At 41.4% G+C, this 22,538-nt stretch overlaps 2 protein-coding genes across 3 annotated transcripts; both read left to right on the top strand.

Annotated features, from left to right (window-relative positions):
* The first annotated feature begins 1,752 nt into the window (after positions 1-1,752).
* On the top strand, positions 1,753-5,926 carry LOC117538040 (transcription factor Sox-10-like). The gene is made up of 4 exons (XM_034203543.1): positions 1,753-1,905; positions 2,261-2,930; positions 3,302-3,573; positions 3,745-5,926. The coding sequence occupies exons 2-4, from the start codon at positions 2,491-2,493 to the stop codon at positions 4,557-4,559; spliced, it is 1,527 nt and encodes a 508-aa protein (XP_034059434.1). The 5' UTR covers positions 1,753-1,905; positions 2,261-2,490; the 3' UTR covers positions 4,560-5,926.
* A 1,353-nt stretch (positions 5,927-7,279) lies between these two features.
* rnaseh2a (ribonuclease H2, subunit A) lies at positions 7,280-21,048 on the top strand. Of its 2 annotated transcripts, XM_034203291.1 has the most exons (11): positions 7,280-7,402; positions 7,720-7,855; positions 8,202-8,273; positions 8,489-8,615; positions 8,712-8,799; positions 9,007-9,144; positions 9,305-9,392; positions 9,998-10,121; positions 10,441-10,613; positions 15,794-15,800; positions 21,029-21,048. In XM_034203291.1, the coding sequence occupies exons 1-9, from the start codon at positions 7,400-7,402 to the stop codon at positions 10,601-10,603; spliced, it is 939 nt and encodes a 312-aa protein (XP_034059182.1). In that variant the 5' UTR covers positions 7,280-7,399; the 3' UTR covers positions 10,604-10,613; positions 15,794-15,800; positions 21,029-21,048. The 2 variants fall into 2 exon arrangements, with proteins under 2 accessions (XP_034059182.1, XP_034059181.1); XM_034203290.1 differs by lacking the exons at positions 15,794-15,800; positions 21,029-21,048 and having other exon boundaries at positions 10,441-10,810.
* Positions 21,049-22,538: the final 1,490 nt, after the last annotated feature.

Raw genomic sequence — 22,538 nt, 5'->3', positions numbered from 1 at the left:
CTGCTTTTTGTTCCCCATTTTTTCATTTACGAGGGTTAATGGAGAGGCTTGGGCGTTTGATCACATGGTTACAATTCACCTGAGATGGAGACAAAGAGAGCAAAGAGAGAGGAGAGAGAGAGAGAGCAAACCGCGAGTCAGGCTCAACATGAGAGCCGACGGACACACAGGGGTTATTGTTGCAATCATTTTGTGTGTGTGTGTCTGTGTGTGTGTCCGGGTGCGCATCAGATGGTGTTAAAGGCGATTCTCTTACTTTCCATCAGGCCATGCTTTAACGGCACACATCATGGCCTAAACGCGTGTACAAATCAACTTTTTCACAACTGTATCTTGTTTTACGCACAGGCATAAATTCAGTGAAAATGGCTTGGATGGATTTGTCTTTTAATTTATTTAAGAAATGTTGACTTGGATATGTTTTCAATAATTTATTTTCGAAATGTATAGCCTATTTACTGTTACTATTTATATTTGTATGACCAACATGTCTCCATGCAGGCTTCATCTCTTTCAGCCGTTGTTATTATTAAAGCAGCTATTGGACTATTAGATGTATTTATTGATAGGCTACGTCAATTGTGGTTTGATTTGAGCGAACCCATTAAACATCGGTCTGCATTTCAGATGAAAGTAAGGAAACCTTAGTTGATTAAGTAAATCTGGTGATTTTTAAAGCACTGTCCAACTCCTCATGACTTGGGAAAAAAATTAGGAATTCAAAAATCGTGCTCATTAACACACTTTTCAGATCTTAAAATCATTTCAACACTGGTGACCTGTCACTCAATTATTTTATATGTATGACATCACCATTGAGGGCGTGGTTGAATGTCAAACAGACTTGTTTTCAGGACCCTTAAACAGATGGCTACATGCTAAATTAGCTTGCTATTAAAAACTTAATATTGTTTTATAATCTAACATGTTATCTTTTGATCACATTTCAAAATAAGAAAAATACACCAGTTTCCTTGGATCGCACTTTGTGCACTGTCCAGGAAACGGTGTTTTAATGTAAATTGGGACCCCTTTCTTCAGTGATTGAATGCATACATATTACATAAACACATATTATAATACACATTATCGATAAGGTTACTCAAGATTTTAAAGCTGTACGTTGGTAGATCCCATTAGTATTTTCAGAATAAATATAAAAGCACCAGGGATGTAGCATATACTTTTGCCGAGCTACCCTTTGTATAAAACAATGTTTTAAAAAAAAGTTGACATTCGTCCTTTTCTACACACTCAGTAGGTATTTGTTATATTTTCTTTTTTGAATCAGATCCAGAATTCCTTTACTTAACCTGTATCCCTCTGATAATCTTTAAAATATATGTTTTGAAATGATAGGCTAATACTATTACGCAAAGATGTAAGATGTATACCCTGCCAAACTCCTGTTAAATCAAAGCTGAACTTTTGATTTATTTTTTTGAGGAACGTGACCACACGAGGCAATAACTCTCCTCATGATTGTTTATTTGTTTGATATAACATGTCAACACGTCCAACAAAGCTGGCCTTCTCCTGCCTCTAAATGGGCGCACTGTAGAGTCATTTAAGCCACTCCGATGTAAAAATCTCACCTCTTCCCTGTTGGAAATGTTGCAGTGATGGACAGACCGGCATTAACAGTTTGCGACTTCCGTCCAATCACGATGCAGGGGGATAATTAGAGAGCCAACCAGTGCACGGTGCGGTGCCGGGGGGCGGGGCCACAGTGTGCTGGAATGCTCCCTCTCCGGGAATGTTTTCCACTTTCAATCACTTTTTTTTCTCCCAGTCCTCCTCACAAGGCGCTCTTTAAGGTCCGGTGTTGCCACACAGAGCAACCATTCATCGGCTCTACAGTCAGCCACACACACTCCCATGTTGAACCACTGGACATCTAAATTGGTAAGTTATGTAATTTCTTAAAAACAGAATTTATATTTTAAAAGGAATTAATTTATATCAGTATGTCATTTATGTACCAGGTGTATTTTATTGGAGTAACTTCAGCGTTGATTTGGGTTCGATGAAAATACATTTTCTTGGATACAGTTCTTTCGTATAAATAGCATTTGGCTATCATTATTAGGCTATTATTATTATTATTGGCTTCAGTTACCCTTGTATGGTCACATTTAATCTGCTAACCAATTACATATTTAGCCTGATCCGGGGCATGTTTGACTCTCATAAACACAATTACATTTTGTTGGTGGAATTCATATTGATTTTGTTTCTATCTACCTTATGTGGGTTTTAGGAGTAACTGTTTGCTGAAACGGATTTCCAGCCGAAGGTGGAAAGGATTTGGACACTTTTACGCAGCACCATGGCTTTCCCTAAAAAGAGTCAGCAATAACTGGGATCATCGCAGACTCCTGACATCGTATTCGATTAAAACGTATTAGCCTAATTATACTGCATAGGTTGGACTCTCTAAAACAAAGTTGCATTCTTGTCATACATTAAATTAAAAATAACTAAATAGAAATGTCTGGCGAGGAGCACAGCCTGTCCGAGGCGGAACTGAGTCCCGGAGGGTCCGACGATGGTCACTCACTGTCACCGACTCAACCCGGAGCGCCACCCCGCCAGGACTCACCTCTGATCGGGCCGCCGCAGCAGCTGACCTCGCTCAGTGTCGCAGATGGCTCCGAGGATGACGCAGGCGATACAGTCAAATCGGAGATAGTGGAAGATCGCTTCCCGATCGGCATCAGGGAGGCGGTCAGCCAGGTGCTGGACGGATATGACTGGACACTTGTGCCCATGCCGGTGCGCGTTAACAACGGGAGCAAAGCGAAGCCCCACGTAAAGAGGCCTATGAACGCCTTCATGGTGTGGGCGCAGGCGGCGAGGAGGAAACTGGCCGACCAATACCCCCACCTGCACAACGCGGAGCTCAGCAAGACCCTGGGCAAACTTTGGAGGTTTGTATGGGATGGTTGTTTCCGAACAGTGTGGCCATACAGTGGCACGTTTCCTGTCTCGCCTGTGCGTAAAGGATAAGTAGGGGATGTAAATTTTGAACTCAAATGTAACAACTAGGCAAATACGTTTAGGATGATGGTTGTAAACAAAGAAAACACACATAAATCAAATTGGTATTTTCTTATTTTGTTACTTTAATAGAGTACACTGCATTCGTGTATACCTTCGAGTTTTAACCTCCTTATCCTCTGCGCACGGGGTTGAATGCGACAATAATTATAATTTCTAGACATATTCTCAGAAAATATTATCCCTTTAATTGAGTATTAGCCTGTTAGACTAACAACACTCCTTGTTTGTCTCCCCCCAGGCTGCTGAACGAGGGCGACAAGAGGCCATTCATCGAGGAGGCGGAGAGGCTGAGGAAACAGCACAAGAAGGACTACCCGGAGTACAAGTACCAGCCCCGGCGACGCAAAAACGGCAAACTAGCTAATGCTAATGAGTCCGACAGCCAGGGGGAAGGGGAGGCAAGCCACTCCCAGTCTCACTACAAGACCCTGCACCTGGAGCACAATGGCGGGGCTGGGTCTCCCCTGGGTGACCTGCACCACCACCACCATCACCTCCACCATCCTGCTGGTAGGAGTCACAATAACCAACATTTACATTTGAGAAAATTCACAACATTGATAATTAATATTAAGTGGGATACATTTATTTAGGCCTATTTAAATCAGAGTCAGACTTAAAGAAGACAAAACTTGTGCCTTTGTCAATGTTCACCTGTGTCCCTCCTCTTGTTTCCTCTAGGTCAGGGTCACAGCCCGCCCACACCCCCCACCACCCCGAAGACAGAGCTCCAGTCTGGGAAACTGTCAGATGCCAAGAGGGAGGGGGCTGCAGGAGCGGCCGGAGGATCAGGGGGGTCCAGGGGAGCCCTCAGGGTGGGGGATGATGGGGCCTCGGGCGGCCCTTCATCATCGAGCTCTAAACCTCACATCGACTTTGGAACCATGGACATCGGCGATATCAGCCACGAGGTGATGTCCAACATTGAGCCGTTTGACGTGAACGAGTTCGACCAGTACCTTCCTCCAAACGGCCACCCGCAAAGTGGACCCGGGGCCCCTTCAGCCGGACCCTCGGCCTCGTCTTACGCCTACGCCCTGGCTGCTGCTAGCGGGCACTCCGCGTGGCTCTCCAAGCAGCAGCAGCAGCAGCAGCAGCAGCAGCAGCAGCAGCAGCCTCAGGCCTCTCCGTCTTCCTCCGACCCCTCCAAGACCCAGATCAAGAGTGAGTCTGTGGTCGGGAGCCACTACGCTGACGCCTCCTCCTCGCCCTCCTCAGGCACCCATGTCACCTACACCCCGCTCAGCCTCCCCCATTATGGCTCCGCTTTCCCCTCGCTGGCCTCCAGGGCTCAGTTTGAGTACGCCGAGCACCAGGCCCCCGGGGCGTACTATGCCCACTCCAGCCAGGCCCCGGGGCTGTACTCAGCCTTCTCCTACATGGGCCCTTCACAGAGGCCTCTGTACACTACCATAGGAGACCCCTCCAGCGTGGCCCCCTCTCACAGCCCAACACACTGGGAGCAGCCTGTTTACACCACACTCACAAGACCTTGAGGGAGACCAGCTGAGCAGAGGGAAATATGGGAAGTGTGTGTGTGGATTTGTGTGGCTGTGTGCAAAATATGTGAGTGTGTGATTGTGGATGCGTGCATGTGCCATATTGATATTATATTAGAGGTTTTTACTTTTTTAGCCATTATAATGCAAGACGCATCCACAGGGCCTTATACAGTTTAAAAGAAAAACAGCCACAAACTCACACAATATAAAGTGTGAATCATGGGTCAAATGCCAATCAAAAATTAAATAAACCTTAATAAACATGTGCCATCATAAATTTGTATAAAGTTTGTACACAGTGTGACTCTGAATGAACAGTTGTTGCATTGATGAGTGACTCTGATTTGACCCAGCAACAATGGGTTTAGACTGACATAATCAGATTTTATTAACCAAACTAAAGCAGATGTTTTTGATGTTATTGTGTTATTTTATATGAGTAGTAAGTTTATTGTCAATGTTGATATCCTAGGGTGTAACTTTATTGTGACTGATTTGATATTACACTAATACATCTTCACCACTGCTTTGGGAAAAGCATGTTTTGTTTTCAGTAAGATGTTCCCAAGGGTTTTATTTTTTTTCACGGCCAGAAAAGGATAGTTGTTTTTCTTGTAGCACAATCTGTCCTTTCATTACATTAACTTCACTGAACTGAAGACTTAAGCATTTAAGGGGGGAAAAGGAACAAGAGAGGGAAAGAGAGCTCCTATAGATGTATTTCAGCTTAACACTCAGTCTTGGACACTTACCTCAACTCTTTTTCATTTTGTGCCAATAGCAAAGACGAAATAAGACACTGGATACCTGATCACATAATGCTAAAGGTATTCAAATTTTCAGAGCAGTATACATCTACTATTTTTTTGCTTTTTAGTGCCTAACATTTTGCTAATACACATCTGATTTTTCTAATAACTGAGTTCAAATATATAAGTGCAAAGTCTCAACCAAATCTCTTCAGATAATTGGCCAGCTTTGAGTTAAGGATTAGAATCACATGTACGACCCCTCTGCACTGCTAAAGCATGTTTTCGTCCTTACGTTTTTTTCTATATTGTGTCCAAATAGGCCTCTTCCTCTTCAGCAATGTGAATATTGGTTATTACCACATGCTTCAACTTTATTACCTGACGCATACTTTATGATTTTATATTGACCCTCTTACCATGTAGTTATTATTTTGTTGTAAGGAATAATGCATTGTGTGTCACATCTTTGCTTCTTCCATTTTGTATAATTCTGGATAGTTTTGTAAAGTGTTTGCTATACATTTGCTTGAGTATTTTGCTTCCATACAAGAAAAGCAATGTTGAAATGTTATTGTTGTCATCTATTAAATCAATTTATTTATAAAAAAATATCCTTTGTAAGAGTGTTATTGTATGCAGTAGGGATGTTCAGAGATAAAACATGGAGCATTAAGCAAGTGAAGGGTGAAAAAACGAAATAAAAAACACGCTGCTGATGTGTGAACTGTAATAACAACACAATCAGTGCCCCACCAACCTAAGCTGTTTAGTGTGTTTGTGTGTGTGGTAGGCTAAAATTGACTACTAATTCCCCGCATTTAATCGGCTGGGGACTGCGTGTTACTGAGAAATACAAAGAGAGCCATTCAGTGCTGCAGAGGGACAGAAAGAGAGAGAAAGGGTGGGTGTAAAAAGCCAGAGCCAAGGCCAATTTCAGCTCAGTAACCAACGTACACTTGGACTTTTGTACATGGCTTTCCTTTCACGCTGCCCTCTCCTCTCCACCTGAAGCTGCCTCCCTGCCTCCACACTCAGCTGCTGTTCAAACCTATTAAGCGGGCACCCAGATGCTAATTGTAAAGAGTATTGTAATAATATTGTGTATGAGGGGGATGGTAAACAAAGATGTTGATAGACATGGTGGCTTTTGCAGAAAAAGGTCAAAAATAAGGGGTGAGAGATTAAATAATTTGAGCAAAGAAAAGAGAGCATTCTCAACCAGGGAGAAGCTGTCAATTTTTGATAATAAAAACACAAACTAGACTTAGTCTATAATTTATAACATAGTGTACATCAGGAAAAACACCAACAAAATGAAACCAATGCATTTTCCACTGGGGATTAATAAATTACATCATTATTATCAGGTGAGCATGGAAAGAAATAAGATAATGGGGTTGGAAGATACATATCACTTGTACATTTATTTGTAAATGTTAAACGCCTTAAGGTGAAGCCTGCGTGCTTACATGTTAAAAAAGCTTACTTTCGATGAAGCTTGGAAAAGGAGTAGGCCCATATGTGAAGGCTTAGTGGCTTACAATGATGCAATGAGTTTATTGCTTTAGGTTTCCAGCTGCCATATAGTGCCACTTAACTGTTGGTGATTTCTGGGATTTCTACACGTGAGGCACTTATGGGACATCTGATGTACAATTGAATGTGTTGCTCGGATGAGTATACGTATTTTCGAGGCTTAAACTAGAAGAGATGTGCATTTGGGAGGAGTTTTCCTTCAATTTCGCAAAATATGTTTTTAAAGCAAAAATATACCTGGTTATGTTGGTTTGGTTTGAAATTGGTCCTTTCTAGCAGAAATCCCTGAAGGCAAACCTCTCATTTGCAATAGTTCCTTGCGTCAGAATTACAGTTTTAATTGAATGATACTAATAAAACGTACAGGTATGTAGTCTACTTTTCTTAACATGACTGAGACTAGTGTTGGTCCTCCTGATCCGGTAGTGAACCTACCATTTTAGAAGAAGAAGAAGAAGAAGAAGAATGTGACGTCATTCAAGGCGCGCCAAATCTGCATCAGACATAAACAACACGAAGTTGTGAACAGCATCGATAACGTCTACAATGGTAAGAATTAGCTTTGTTGCAGATTTATCAGGATATAAACTACAGTATAGCTTCATCGCAACAGCGTAAACTCCCGTGTATACAGAAAACAGCCGCATGTTGTGATAAAACATGTTAGTTTGATGAGTTAGCATCACCTCTGTCTGACTGCCTGTCATGTGTGTGCGTTAACGTTAGCTAGCATGGCATGTTGTCAGGAGAAAGAGTTCAACATTACTAGACTTTAGCATGACGAAACTCTGTTTTGTAATATGTGCTATATAAATAAAGTGGATTGGATTGGATTGAAACAAATATTTGATTCGTGACTTTCTCAGCCTGCTGTCATGGACCTCAGCCCCTTTGAATCGGACAACTCTGTGAGCTGCCGCCTGGCCTCTGAGATCCCGGATGTCTGCCGGACTGAGGACTGCTGTCTGGGCATCGATGAGGCGGGCAGGGGGCCTGTGCTGGGTATGCTGTTTGATACTTGTTTTACAATCTAAACTTGCCATAAATACTATTAACCTGCAGTACTTGCTCTATGTCCGCCTAACAGCATTACACGTGTATAAAGGCGCATTAATATCTATCTATCTATCTATCTATCTATCTATCTATCTATCTATCTATCTATCTATCTATCTATCTATCTATCTATCTATCTATCTATCTATCTATCTATCTATCTATCTATCTATCTATCTAAGAGATATTCTTTTGATTTATAGGCTGATCGGTATGAATGCAATTCGTTTTGGCACTAACTGCATTGAGCTATATGGTTTCCAAACTTACTGTGGTAATTTTTGTCACCCAGGGCCCATGGTGTATGGAATATGTTTCTGTCCAGTTTCCAAAAAGCAGGAGCTGAAGGACTCGAAAGTGGCAGGTACATTTTGTGGCCCACACCTCTGCTGTTTGCTGTTAAAAAGGATGCTGCACTGGCTTTCTCAGCATTGTTCTTTAAACTCATACTCAATGCTTTTTAGAAAAAGGACATTTTCAACTAGCCAATTCAGATTTTTCTCTATTCAAGAATGAAATAACTTTTTTGCATAAAGCAACATATCATTAATTCAATGTTTTTCCCCCTTCCTGAAACAGATTCAAAGACTCTTAACGAGGTAGAAAGAGAGAATCTTTTCCAAAAAATTGACGAGTCCAAAAGTTATATCGGCTGGGCTCTGCAGATCCTCTCCCCAAACACCATCTCAACCAGCATGTTACAGAGGTATGTGGCAGACACAGTATCATGATCACAGAGACTTGTTTTTCTTTTAATAACCTGTTTTATCATCACACTCACAAAATGATCTGCTTCTGTTAGGACAAAATACAACTTGAACGCCATCTCACATGATACAGCAATTGATCTAGTACAGTATGCCTTGGACAGTGGAGTACAGCTTAAAGAGGTATGAAACCAAGTAGTAAATGTAAATATACATGTGCCTGTCTCTGTGAATTGTTGGCTCTTCATGAACTGAAGAGCACTGTGACAGAAAATCGTGAAATCATGCAACTGATTACCAATCGAAACATTACATAACGTATATGTAAATGTTCACTCAACTTTTTTGCTCTTACTTGGCTCGACCCGCCACCTCCCTGGTTTTCTAAAGGTGTTTGTGGACACAGTCGGCCCAGCTGATAAATATGAGGACAAACTCTCAAAGCGGTTTCCAGGTATAGATGTGACTGTGAGGCCGAAGGCTGACTCCCTCTTCCCCATCGTCAGTGCAGCCAGTATCTGTGCCAAGGTTAGTGACCACCAGCCAAAGGGATCTCAGTTCTTCAGTGATGTCTTTGTTACTTCAGGGCTCTTCATTCAGATTATATACCTAATAGTTGTAGCTAATAAACGAAACTCTGTATCTACATTTTAGGCTTTGTTCAAAACAGTCAGTTGCTATTTTTCAGGTGGCAAGGGATCGTGTTGTAAAAGGCTGGAGCTTTTCCGAGGACATGGGAGATGTGGAAGCAGACTACGGCTCAGGATACCCAAGCGGTAAAAGAAACAACAAACAGCTACTATAATACTTACTGGAAGTCATCCATGTTTGTGAAATACTTTTAAATGTATAGAATAAAATAAGCATTAAGTGCACTTAACAGGAATCCCTTTTTTATGTCTCTGGGTGTTTCTCAATGTCGAGGAAGGCTGCTCCAGAGCCACTATTTCAAGCATACTACGTCACCGAGTGCCGCCGATGGACTGTTCCAATGTCCAGCATACTTGGAATTCTACCGAGGCCGGCGTACTTCGTAGCGAGACATTTCGAGGCTGCACATGTGTAGACTCCGCGGTCTTAAAATCCCCACAATGCTTTGCGCACGGACCAATTTCCAAATATTTTGCGGAAATCGCGCTCCATTTAAGGCGGGGCCTCGCATATGATGCACACCTGCACACTTGCTAGCCTGTTCCACAATTCTTCGTTTTCTGAGGCTAGGAAGGATTCTTGCCTCGCTTCTGAAGCAAGTGACTCGGAAGACCAAGCAAGCGTCCTCGACATTGAGAAACACCCTGTGTAACTTCTCACACTATCTTAACATGACTAACTGTGGTTATCATTGCATGTAGATAAACTGTTTCCCCCCCTGGTTTTTCAGATCCGAAGACTAAAGCCTGGATGCTGAAGTACCTGGATCCAGTGTTTGGTTACCCTCAGTTCGTTCGATTTAGCTGGAGCACTGCCCAAACCCTGATGGACAGCAAGGGCGTGACGGTCCACTGGTAAAGAGCCTTTAAACTGAATTTTGCAGTGGATTATTTTAAGGAGTATCTGCAACCACTTTGATTGTGTTCCAAGTAAATTGCTCTCTCTTATGTAGTAACACAAATGTTTTCCCATGTAAAAAAAACAAACAAAAATCACTTGTCAAAAGTGTTTCAAGCTTATGAAATGTGTTTTGTGGGTGTGTGTGTGAGAGAGAAACCGCAATGCTTTTGATATCAACGTCACGCTTAATGTCTGTGCAAATGCTTTGACTTCTGGAGACAAGAGCTAACCACAGCATGAACATGACTCTTGTTTTGGTAAATTTGTCCTCAGGGACGATGATGACGAGGATGGGGAGAAAGGGGCTCAGCGTCAGAACAACAAATCCATGTTGGCTTACTTCAGTGCATCAGCTGGAGGTAAAGACCAAAAATCGACTCACCAGACACACCGCTTCTTCACCGAGCGGCGGCTGAAGAGCCTCGACGCACTCTGAAGACAACACACACACACACAGGCAGGAAATCACAAGCTCTTTGTGATATTTCCATGTGCGGCACAAACAGAAATTGATATAGACTTTAATGCAACACTGCAGACCTTTTATGTTTGTATCACCAATCCAGACTCAAATTAAGGTCTGTCTTTATTTGTCACTTTTGTATCTGTTTTTTTATACATAAAAATAATGTTAATAACAATGCTTTTTTTCACAAGAGCCTTTGTTCATAAATTCTACATAATACTTGCAAAAGAAGCAAAAAGACTGTTTGTTTTGAAACTGCAATCTTTAATGCTGATGCTGCCCTCTGGCGGCGATATGACAAAATGCAGCAGGTGTTTTTAATATTCAACATGAACTATTGTGAGACACAACCACTTTCTGATGGCTGGAATATTCACCACAAAAATCCACAACTGCAGAATGCAACCTACTCGGAACAGCTCATTCCACATACATTAAAATCATCTTGTCAGGCATCTTACATTACTGCATACAGTATATTCTGTTTTTAGCAAATATACCCAAATACAAACCCAAAGAAAAAAACGTTATTTGAAAAAAGAATGGTGTCCAATGTTAGGCTTTGTCTAAAAACAAACAACCACACAAGTATAATTTAAGAGTCATACTCTGAGCAGGCTTTTAATACTTAAGAAGTTATGATACTTGTTGTTGACAGCCATTGAGAGTCCTTGTAAGAAACTGTCCCGTAACTCTCAGCAGCAGACATTTTTCTCGTTTCTAATCTCTCTCATGTTGAGACTACTCACAACAATATGAGGCAAAAAGGAGGATGAGGCTTGATGGTATTATTGCATACTGTAGTGTTCCCATCTTAAAGTACCTTTGTGTATATCTGTATTAACCCAACAAACCTCTCCCGACTCACCGGGCTAACTGTGAACACTCGGGAAGCTTCGGCCATAATAACACATTTCACATATTGCTATAGGAGCACAAAAGGCAGCTGGCTAAGAAGGGATGTCCATATCTTCAGCAAAACAAAGCTTTCCCAGCCTAATAAAGCTGACCAAAACATAAAGGCATATCCATCGTTAGTTCTTGATGGATTTGTGTCGAGAGGCTTGGATCTTCTTCCCACAGTTCATAGCCAAAGAAGAGATCGCAAACGAAGACAGGATGATGATCGAGCTCCCCACGAAATGAGACGACGCTCCTCTATATTTCGCCCTCATGGCTTTCCTGGGAAAAGTTTTTTTTTCTTCGTAGGCTGCTCCGGCGGTCACCGTCCGGACCAAAGGCTCCATGGTTTCCGCTGATTCTCTGATGTACAAAAGCTGAAGACAAAGTCCAAGAGCTGTTCTCAGGCGGTCTGATGTTGGGTCTGCTTCAGCCCCAGCAGCAGGTGTTTGGACCTTTGTGTCCTGACCAGCACGTTAAACAAGTTGATCTGTTTTGGTCCTCAATGATCTGTTCCTTTGCGTCCATTTATAAACTCCCGTGGCACCTCATCTAATCCCTTCGAGTATCAGGGTCTGCTTCTGCGTCAGTGGGTTTAGCCAGCAGGGGATCAACGTGATGATCTATTTCAGCGTAAGTCTCTCTACCGTAATTCTATTTGATCACTCTGCCAGTCTGCAATACTAAATAAATCACTTGTAAGCTTGCAAACATTCAGCTCTGGCGTCTAAACATTTAATTAGAAGGGCAAAAACAATGATGATACTTTGAGACAGGTGAGAGGTGTAGCGCAATCAGTCATGAGTTTCTTTTCCAGATCATTCCTGGGTCATTTTCTGTTGCTCAACAAATGTTTATTTTCCTATTCCTCACAATCAGAAAAAAGCTCCGCATTCATGGAGTATATTCCCCTCTACATTTTGAACATTTGTGGTATCACATAATAACACGAACAATCTTTCAAAAAGGTTTAAGAAAGCGTTTTTGTAAGCAGTTGAAGCAGACAATAACAACCAAGGTGCTCAGGAGATGAAGCAGATGCAACCTACTAATATTTGGCAGATAGTTTGTTTTTCCGTTACGATTATGAGATTACGGGCTGTCTTGGAGACCTTGAGTCACTGCAGACAGTTATCCAAGACTACTGTTCTTTTTCTTGTGATAAGAGCTGATAAATAAGAAGATCAATCAAAGATCTAGGCTGATACAGAAGAACAGTACATCTGATTAAGAGAAATTACTGGACCATTACACAATAAAACTCAACCTAATGGATACAAATGAACATTGCTTTCTTTAATTTCTCCAGTCAAGGACACCGTTTTTGTTATAGATTAATATACAAAACGATGTGAAAAGAATATCAATCTTATGTCTTCTTTTAGCCAACATCAATAGAGTTTAATATCGTAAATGCCCCAGTCTTAAATTTAGATCAAAAAAGACGATTACAGTCTCAGAAAAAAAACCAGATTAATATAAAAAGCAAAAGATCTTCTGATCAAGCCTCTTAAATGTGAGCATTTGGGCTATTTGTTCTCCGTCTCATTGTATAACTACTGTATTTGAAATACCCTGGGGATATCTGATTAGAGATTGTAATTTTATACCATAAACAGCACGAGGTAATTATAAAAATACAGATCACCTTTTATCACAAACCATCGCACCATCATTTAATCCAGTTTTCATTTTTGAAAGCAACTCATAGGTTGTCTGTATTGGGAAATGACTGTAAGGAAACAAAAAAAAGAGTCAATTTGTCAGCTGTATGCAGATTTGACCCCAGAGGACAGCTCACCGTCAGCAGGTCTCTAATCCCGAGGCAGTCACACGTAGTCCCAGTTTCTCTGGCATCTCTTTAATTGCGCTAATTGGATTGCGCCTGTTCTTTTCCACGACTGATACAGGAAGCTTTTATGAATGAGTGTGCCGTCACGTATGCAAAGCTTCAACAGTGAGTCGAGGAAAAGTACAAGGAATAAGTATTAGTGGCATATCGAAGATATCTGTTCTGATAGAACTATTTATTTTCTTTAAATCATGTCTGCACTGACTTGTGTTTACAAATTCACACTGGCTATGATTTCTAATTTGCCTCATGGTGCAAACTAAACCACGCACATATATTACCTTTGAGACTGCTCATGCATACACTGCTTAAGTTATTATTGATAACAGGACTTTTATTCAGGGTAGAAATGCAAAAAGTATGCAAACAACAATAATCAGATACCTCCGTAGATTTAGCTGTGAATTACATTGTTTTATTATTGTCTAAAACTAAATATACATTATATACATATATTATTGTGCAGTAAAAAACGGTTTATTACACAATAAAGTACAAAATTCAAGATAATATCACTGCTTTTGCTTTTGTCCATGAAAGTGACCTTTTTAAGGATCTTCTTCATTAAAATGCAAACACTTCTGCTTGGCATTTCATTTTGGCGCCAACGGTCATTCATGAATTTTCCTCGGTACAGATTTAGAAATCATCAAGCAGTTTTCTCACAAGTCATCACTTTATGATTATGTGCTACATGTTTATTTGTAATGTTTATTCCCACGGCCTCTGGTCCAAACCTCTGACCTAAAGCTTCTTATCTGAGGATCAGCAGCGTTCCTCCGGTCTCCACAGACTCTGTAGTGCCTGGCCGTCACATTCAATTATCTCTGTGAAGCTCCCTCAGGTGCCCTGACATTTTTATCTGGGCACATTTAACATATGGCGACTCATTTTAATTGGAACAGCTGATTCTTTCCACTTGGTGTCACTACTGCCTCAAAATGAAAAGGCTTTTTTTTAATAGCCATATTACACGTTCAGTAGTGCAAGGCTTGTGGGCTGAACGCACTAATATTAGCCCTTTGAAGCTGTTATCGGTTCTAAATGCAGTTATTTTTTTACCTCTTGCATTTGGCTCGTTAAGGTCTTATTTTAAATTTCAAGTGCAGTAGAAGTCATACAATGCAACATAGACAAATTAAAGAACACATAACAGGTCCCTTAAGTATGAAAACTGAGGTGAAACCGCTGGATCTGGTCTGCAACCACCAATGTGTCAGTTTGTAATAACCACACTTTATTACATATTTCCTGTGTCACTGCTTGTTGGAGCTTTTCTTCAGTTTCAGTTTAGCATACAGTCATCCTGTATGTTTTTTTAAACAAACATGACTCCTTTGTTAGGGCAAAGGGTCACCTATAAGTGAGGTCTAGAACAATGAAATTATTTTCATAAACGTTAATGCATTGCCCTTAATGTTACAAACCTTTTGTACAGTCAACGGCAGACGATAATATGATTAACTGGACATTCTTTTGAAGAGCAAAGACCTCTGCCAAGGCCAATCCGCGCCAAAATTGACCAAAATCCAGCTTGTAGTTTTTCTGTGATCCTGCTAACAAACAACTAAAACGGTGATAAAAAGTCCTCAGTAAAACATTAAGAAGAAAGAATGATAAGAACAAAAACAAAAGGACTCAGCAGTTGGCTCCACTGCTTCATGCACAAAGAAGGGAGTATTGTAGAGTAGATAAAAGATGCCCGTCAATATTTCCTCAGTCACAGATCTGACAAAATGTTGGACACAACTGACTGTAACCAACATACTTTATTCATATGGATGGATCAAAACGTACTAGTGCAAACACAGGAAAGCCTTCACTATGATTAACCTGACAAACTCGAAAGAGTACTCCCATCGAAACATTGTACTAGAAAGCTTTGATGTATTACATATTTATATATGTAATGCATGCATAAGGAAATGTTTTTCTATCTTTTGAGAGACAACAGGGCCAGAAACCCATTCAACCAATCAAGCTGCATACATCATCTCTGCTTCTTGAACTCCTTCCCCTCTTCTCTCCTTCTTTGCTAGCTTTATGTATGTATGATTAGGCACCCCGAGACTGCCGATCTTATGGTGTTTTATTTAGAGAAGCGCCTCATCCCAGACTAGGCTTTTAGTACAGCTGTAGTCTGTGACCCACTTCTGCACCGACAGGGATAGAAATGAGGAGAAGGTTGGAGCTGAGAGGAGGAGAAAGAGGCGTTTGAAGAAAGCAGATTTACAGGATAAGGAGAGTTTATGGAAAAGAGTAGATGGAAATGACAATGATGGGACATGAGGAGGGTTAAGAAAGGAGAGTTTTGGGAAACAATTTACTAGATGTTGGCAATATTGCTGTATTACCTCATATGGTATATGCCTAAATACTCAGTTTAAGAAGGCAGCTTAAATATATTTGTAGAGGTAAAAAATTGCTTTTTCAAAGATTTACTTTGCACATATTTGGACTTCTAGCAGGGGAAGCACAATTGCGAATTCAGGGTATTGTGCATGCACTCAGTGGCACTCAGAGTCATTAATATTAATTTCTTGGGAATGACCTGCGTCTGGGAGTCAAGGGGTTTATGGAGTGTGAATCATGGCTGCTGGGCTTGTGTGCTGCATGTAATGCTGTTGTGTTAAATCACTGAAATGAGCACAGAATTATCACAACATTAAGTTAGTAATTAAAACCTGGACTGGAGATGGTAAACAATGCAAACGCTGCTGCTCTTCAGCCTCAAGTGTAATTTGTGTGAATTTGATTACAATGTATGCTTCTAGCTAGACTGCTTATAACATCAACACATTATATGATGAGGAGCTAAAGAAATAACATGCTGATGAAGCCTCCAGGGAAAACTCTCTGTCATTACTTCCACTGCCAGAAGGGGGAGACAAAGGTAACACACAGTTCTGTTTTAAAGAGGCCCTATTGTGCTTTTTGGGGGTTTCCCTTTCCATTAGTGTGTTATTTATGTTTTTCTGCATGCAAATGGTCAGCAAAGGCTAACATCCCCAAATGTACCCCAGTGGGAGTTTCTCTCCCCCTTTGCCTCAATTAGACCCCTTAGTTAACTTCTGTAACATAATGACATTACTATGTAAGACTCACTATTCCATTGGCTAGTGCCTAAACACATTGTATTGTTATATGTTTTAGTCTCAAATTTAGATATTTTCTATATTTATTTGGTCTTATACTGTTAATCAAATGAAAAACCTTTGGATAAAGTCACACTGAGCTTTAGGCTTTGACTACACCAACCTATGTATTAGTTAATTGAGAATCTGCAGATCAATCACAAACAAAAATAATAAGTTGCAGCTATGGCTTGTAGAGTATACAGTTTGTATACTTCTTGTATGTCGTTAATCACCTGCTCACATTGATTTGATGTTATCATTTAGCACCTAAAATAATGCCTATACATTCTGAAGATAGTTGAGCTGACGTGGCTCACCAGGACGCGAATGTGATCCCACAAGCAGCAGACACATCCCAAACCCAGCCCTGCCAAGCTTTCCGGTTCCAGAGAGCTGACCCATGTGACCTCCCTCTGGGCATACTTTGAAAAAGGGTGACATCATGTTTGAAAGCTTTTTTTGCAAAGAGCTGTATAAAAGTCTTTGTATGTTAGAGCTGTTACTCCACGCTGCTGCCTCCTCCCCCTCCTCAAATCTCACAGCACCTAATGAACAGAAAATATGTAAAATTCATGTGCCTTCATATATTATTTAACATTAATAAGAAAAGCAGCATAGGCTAAATGTGCTACAGGAGTCAGACAAGCTGGTAACTGGGTCACTCTGGAAACGATTTTTCACCTGCTGACACCAACGCACATTTAGCCCAGTTTATTCTAAGCCTTAGTATATGAGCTTTATAAAGGCCTGTCGCACCATTATATTGGATTTAAGGTTTATATAGATTTGACATTTTCCCCAGTTCATACCGGTAATACTGTAGGCAAGGTGAACATGGCTTACAGACTGAAACATTTAATACTCTCAAATTGTATTACAAATAGGAAATTGTAGTGCAGTGTTATACAGCATACTTGTATGAATCAATAATTTCAAGATGAACAGATTTGTATTGCAATAAATTGTGGGCTGCTGCGAATGAGGATTTACCAATTTAAATATACCCAACATAAAAATAAATATTAATTTACAAACACACTTTACTTATGGTCTTATAACAATTATTTATGACTTAAAGGGGACCTATCATGCAAAATGCACTTTTTATGTATTTTATACATAAATATGTGTCCCCGGTGTGTCAGGGAATTCACAAAGTGTCAGAAAACAAAACCCTCTCTCTTTTCCTCCGTACCCACATCTCTAAAAACGGGGGTACAACGGAGCTGATCTGGATTTACGTCCGATATGACGTAATATCGGAAATGTGGACCCACAGAAACGTTGCTATCAGAAACAATGCCTGACTGTTTTGGACGTAATATGGTCTTTGTTTACATTAGCATTGCTAACACTCAGAGCTAACCTGTACTGGAGAGAGTATGTGTAAAAAAAGCAGGAAATAAAAAAAGGAACTCACCTTGTGGTAAACCCGCAAGAGAAAAATCATTTGAGCTCCATACAGTTTCAGAATAATCCTTGATGTGGTTTGGAACATGATGGCGTTTGATCACGGCAGCATTTAGCTTTATCTCCAGTAGAATTCTGAGCAGGCATTAGCTCCCCCTCCTCTTTTTAATTTTTTTAAGGCTAAGGACCCCAAACCTGCAGTTCTCTAACAGGCCTGAAACAGAGGGATATGAGGGATGTCTGAAATGCATGATCTGTTTGGTATTTTGAGCAAAACACATCATAGACATGTTTTTTATATATTTGTATCTAAGACCCACAATATATGCCTAAAAATAGCATAATAGCAGACCTTTAAGTCCACTGATTTTACACGGGGAGCTCTACACTACTTCGTAATAGAGTGCCACAGTGACGCATCCTAAAACCCGGAAGTAAGCTGCGCATGGTTTCCTTCGACAAAAAAGCAATGCAATTTCTCCATAGGATTTTGGAAAATAGCTCGAAATAAGGTCTGTGGTTGACACACATTTAATCTAATCGATAGATTTATGATCGATAGATTTATGATTCGAAAATTATAAAAGTAGGGTAGACATGTGGAGATTATCCGACTGAACAAAACGTGATCCGTCTCTTAAATGTGTGTCAACCACAGACCTTATTTAGAGCTATTTTCCAAAATCCTATGGAGAAATTGCATTGCTTTTTTTGTCGAAGGAACCCATGCGCAGCTTACTTCCGGGTTTTAGGATGCGTCACTGTGGCACTCTAAATCCTTTGTGGCTCTGAAGGGAGCTTTGAGACAATTCAGGTTAGTTAGGATCTCTTTCATGACCCCTTCCTTTTTAATAATTGTTTTTAGTCTCTTGTGAGTTCCCCGCTTTTGATTAAAACGCTGTAGTATTCCTTTATGTAAGGAAACTGCCCAGATCCTGTCAAATTTGACGACCGATATTTAAAAAAAGACAGATACCATTGGAAATGTACCCTGTATAATGCTATAACAGTATTTTAGATAGTTTACGAGATTAGTGAATTATTACAGGAAAGAAACACAGATTATTTGACGGAAAGAAACCACTGTATGCCACTGTTATACCATTAGATGAACCATTAGATGAGGGAGTTGTTCATGTGTGGTGGAGAGCTGGGAAGTTGGTGGTGGTGGTGAGGGTGAACCCTGAGTGATCTGTCAGCAGTAAATCTCTGGGTGAGAGGGAGTAAAGCCTTTGTCTGCTCAGATAGCGGGGAACATGAAGTCTCCCTCTTGTCTCCCTCTGTTCTGAATCTGGAGCAGCTGCACGGCCTCTCATGTGTTTTTCTCTCCACACATTGATCCGTCCCATCAGCCACCTTTGGCCGACTCTTTTTTTCTCTTCTCACTTCCTTTCTTGTGAGAATGTTTAACAGTGAAACGTCATCCTGACCCTCCCATCACACTGTGTGATGGACTTTGAAGTGTTTCCTTAAAGGTGGGGTAGGTAATTTTGGAGAAACCAGCTCGAGTGCGCTAGAATTAGAAAATACACAGCCGGAAAAAATCTGCCACTTCCTTACAGAGCCCCTCCTCCAACACACACGAACGCGCACATGACCAATGAGTAGGGTTGGGTATCGTTTGAATTTCCACGATTCTGATTCCGATTCCGATTCTACTTTTCGATTCCGGTTCTTAACGGTTCTCAATTCCGATTCTTTGAGGGGCAGGGTAAAAAAATGATACATGCTTCTTCCACCAAAAAAAATTACATTTATTCGAGAAACTTTTACACAGGTTAGTTTACAGTAATATTCACATTAATCAGTCTGTTTATATTCACTGCTATGTAACTGTAACCTGAGAACCACTGAAGCTACAACAGTGCAACAGTCCAACTTTTAAAGAACAGTTCTTGTTGAGAAAAACAAGCATATCTGCCTTCTCAGGCATACCGGGAAGAAATGTTTGAACATTTTAAAGTAAAATGCTTCAATCTGGTGCACTTTAAGCAGAATTACAAGAGACTAGATCTAGGGGGTACAACTCTAAACACCCATATGAAAAAGATCGGTTTACATTTTAATAATTAAATAAGTATGTGAACATAACCAATAACCTACCATAGCCAATAACAAATACATGTAACGTATTTTATTTGTATTGTTCATTCATATCTTATTTTACTATTTTATTTATGCATATTTTCGTATCTCTCCAGTTTAAAACGATATGTCTGGTTTACTGTCCTATAGTATACACTGGAATGATTTCAAACCTGTTTTATCCCAATAATTATAAAGGAGTGCCTTGGAAATATGTGTTTACATAAATTGTGATCAAAACGTTTGAGACCCACTGAGATAACTTAGACTAAAGTGAACTATCTAAACACTGAGAGAGTCCTTTACCTCACTGAGCTGTAGTTATCAGCCTCAGTCTGACTGGAGAGGACTCTCCTCCACATTATTGTAGAAACATCTTCTTCTTCCGTTAGAGCGCGCGTACCGGTGCACCCTCCCTCTCTCCCTCGCTCGCTCACTCGCACTTTGGCTGTGAGCTGCGGGTGCCAGATAAACCAACATCCTCCATTTTCATCGCTTACAGCGCTCATCCTACAGGGCAAATGAAAAGTGTAACCGGGATGAAAAGGGTGTTACATTGACTTAATTATGAATGTTGTTACATCAAGGCCGAACATTAGGATGAGCACCAACGGTCAAAACAATAATTTTTTATATTAATGGTGACCAAAACATTTGAGACCCACTGAGATAACACTGGGTCACTGAGTCTCGTAGTCTGACAGGAGAGGACTCTCCTCCACTTTGTTGTTGACAAAACTCCTTATATCTGTTAGCGTAGCTCGCTAGCACCAGAAGCTAACAACAACGATCTCCACCGGTGCGCTCTCGCTCGCGCACACAAAATGGCTCGTTACACACACACACACACACACACACACACACACACACACACACACACACACACACACACACACACACACACACACACACACACACACACACACACACACACACACACACCACACACACACACACACACACACACACACACACACACACACACACACACACACACACACACACACACACACACACACACACACACACAGAGTCGAGCTTTGATGAAACACAGAGACCCAGGCGTAATAGTACTGTACTGCATCATATTATTTTCGAATCAATAATTTTTCAATTATGATTTTGAAAAAAAATGTATAACCATTTTTCCTCCTGGTCTCTCGCGCCCCCCTGGCATGCCTCTGCGCCCCCCAGGGGGGGCGCGCCCCCCACTTTGAGAACCACTGCCCTAGGCGAACATGGTTACGCTGTAGGAAGTGTAGGTACAACGCTACATTTCCCTCCCCGCCGCAGTCATACAGTAGGCTACGGAGAGCAGCGAGAAACATTTCTTCAGGCATCGAAAAGCAGAACCGAAATTCACATTTCTAAATGATGCCGTTGGAATCTAAATGTCTAAAGGTTCTCTGTATCCAACCCTACCAATGAGGGCACGAGATAAGTTTGTGCACAGATGGAAGGCTGACAGGCAGGTAGGCCATCCAGTTCTCATTCATAACACTCCGTTCGATGTCTCACTATGGGATGCGCCTAAACGTGTATGCAAACAGAAGCATCAATCTCATTACGCCAATTCTGATTGGCTGGTGATCTTGACGTCAACGTCAGGGAATCCACCCACCCTTTAAGTAGCTTGCGCTACGACGCAGCGTCATTCAAACACCTCTTCTCGCTTCAGAGCACATCTCGATTTATCAGTAACCGGGCTAGCTTAACGGTCCACAGACTGAACCCAAAGCTAACATTCGGTCGACGGGCGCTTGCCGGTTACTTTTTTGCTTTGCAAGAAGACTGAGCAATATTAACACACCAGTTAATATTGTAATCTGCCTCGCCGTTCTTTCTGTCGAAATAACGGTAAGGTTTGATTTTTTCTTCAAGCTAGTAACATACCTGTTGCTAGTTTGTTCTTCCATCCACACCGACAACACGGTAAAGAGGACGTTCTCTTTTCTCTCTCACACCAGAGGAGACAGAGATAAAAAAAGGTATTAACACACCAGTTAATATTCTTTAAAGAATAAAATCTACACCGTCGCCCTTTTTCCTTTCGGACTAACGGCAAGGTTGGATTTTTTTCTCAGTAACATACCTGTTACTAGCGTGTCCACTCCACGCCGACACCCCGGCGATCGAAGATGGACCCTTCTCTCCCTCACACCAGAGGAGTCAGGGACTCGGAGGCTCGGCTATGCGGCTGCGGGTTTAAGATTTCAGGCACAGACTCACACCAGGTCTGCTCGGGCTGGAACACGCTCGGGAGGCTATCGATAACCCCGGCTCGTGTGGGCATTGTACCCGCTTCACCATGAAGAGCCTCCGCCGACGGTTAGCACGCCAAGCTAACTTGTCGGGACAGGACCCCCTCATGTCCGCTGATTCGCCGGCCGGCAATCAAGACATGGTGGCGTCCGCCGCAGAGATTGAGCCCCGCGCTGTGTCAGACTGGGGCTCAACAACAGCGACAGCCGCTGAACCGGAGCCCCACGCCGTTTCAGGCTGGGACCCGGTGGCGGCAAGA

This window comes from Gymnodraco acuticeps, unplaced genomic scaffold (assembly GCF_902827175.1).
Source record: "Gymnodraco acuticeps unplaced genomic scaffold, fGymAcu1.1, whole genome shotgun sequence".
NCBI lineage: Eukaryota > Metazoa > Chordata > Actinopteri > Perciformes > Bathydraconidae > Gymnodraco > Gymnodraco acuticeps.
The sequence above is the reverse complement of the archived record's forward strand: the minus strand, read 5'-3'. Positions and strand labels throughout refer to the sequence as shown.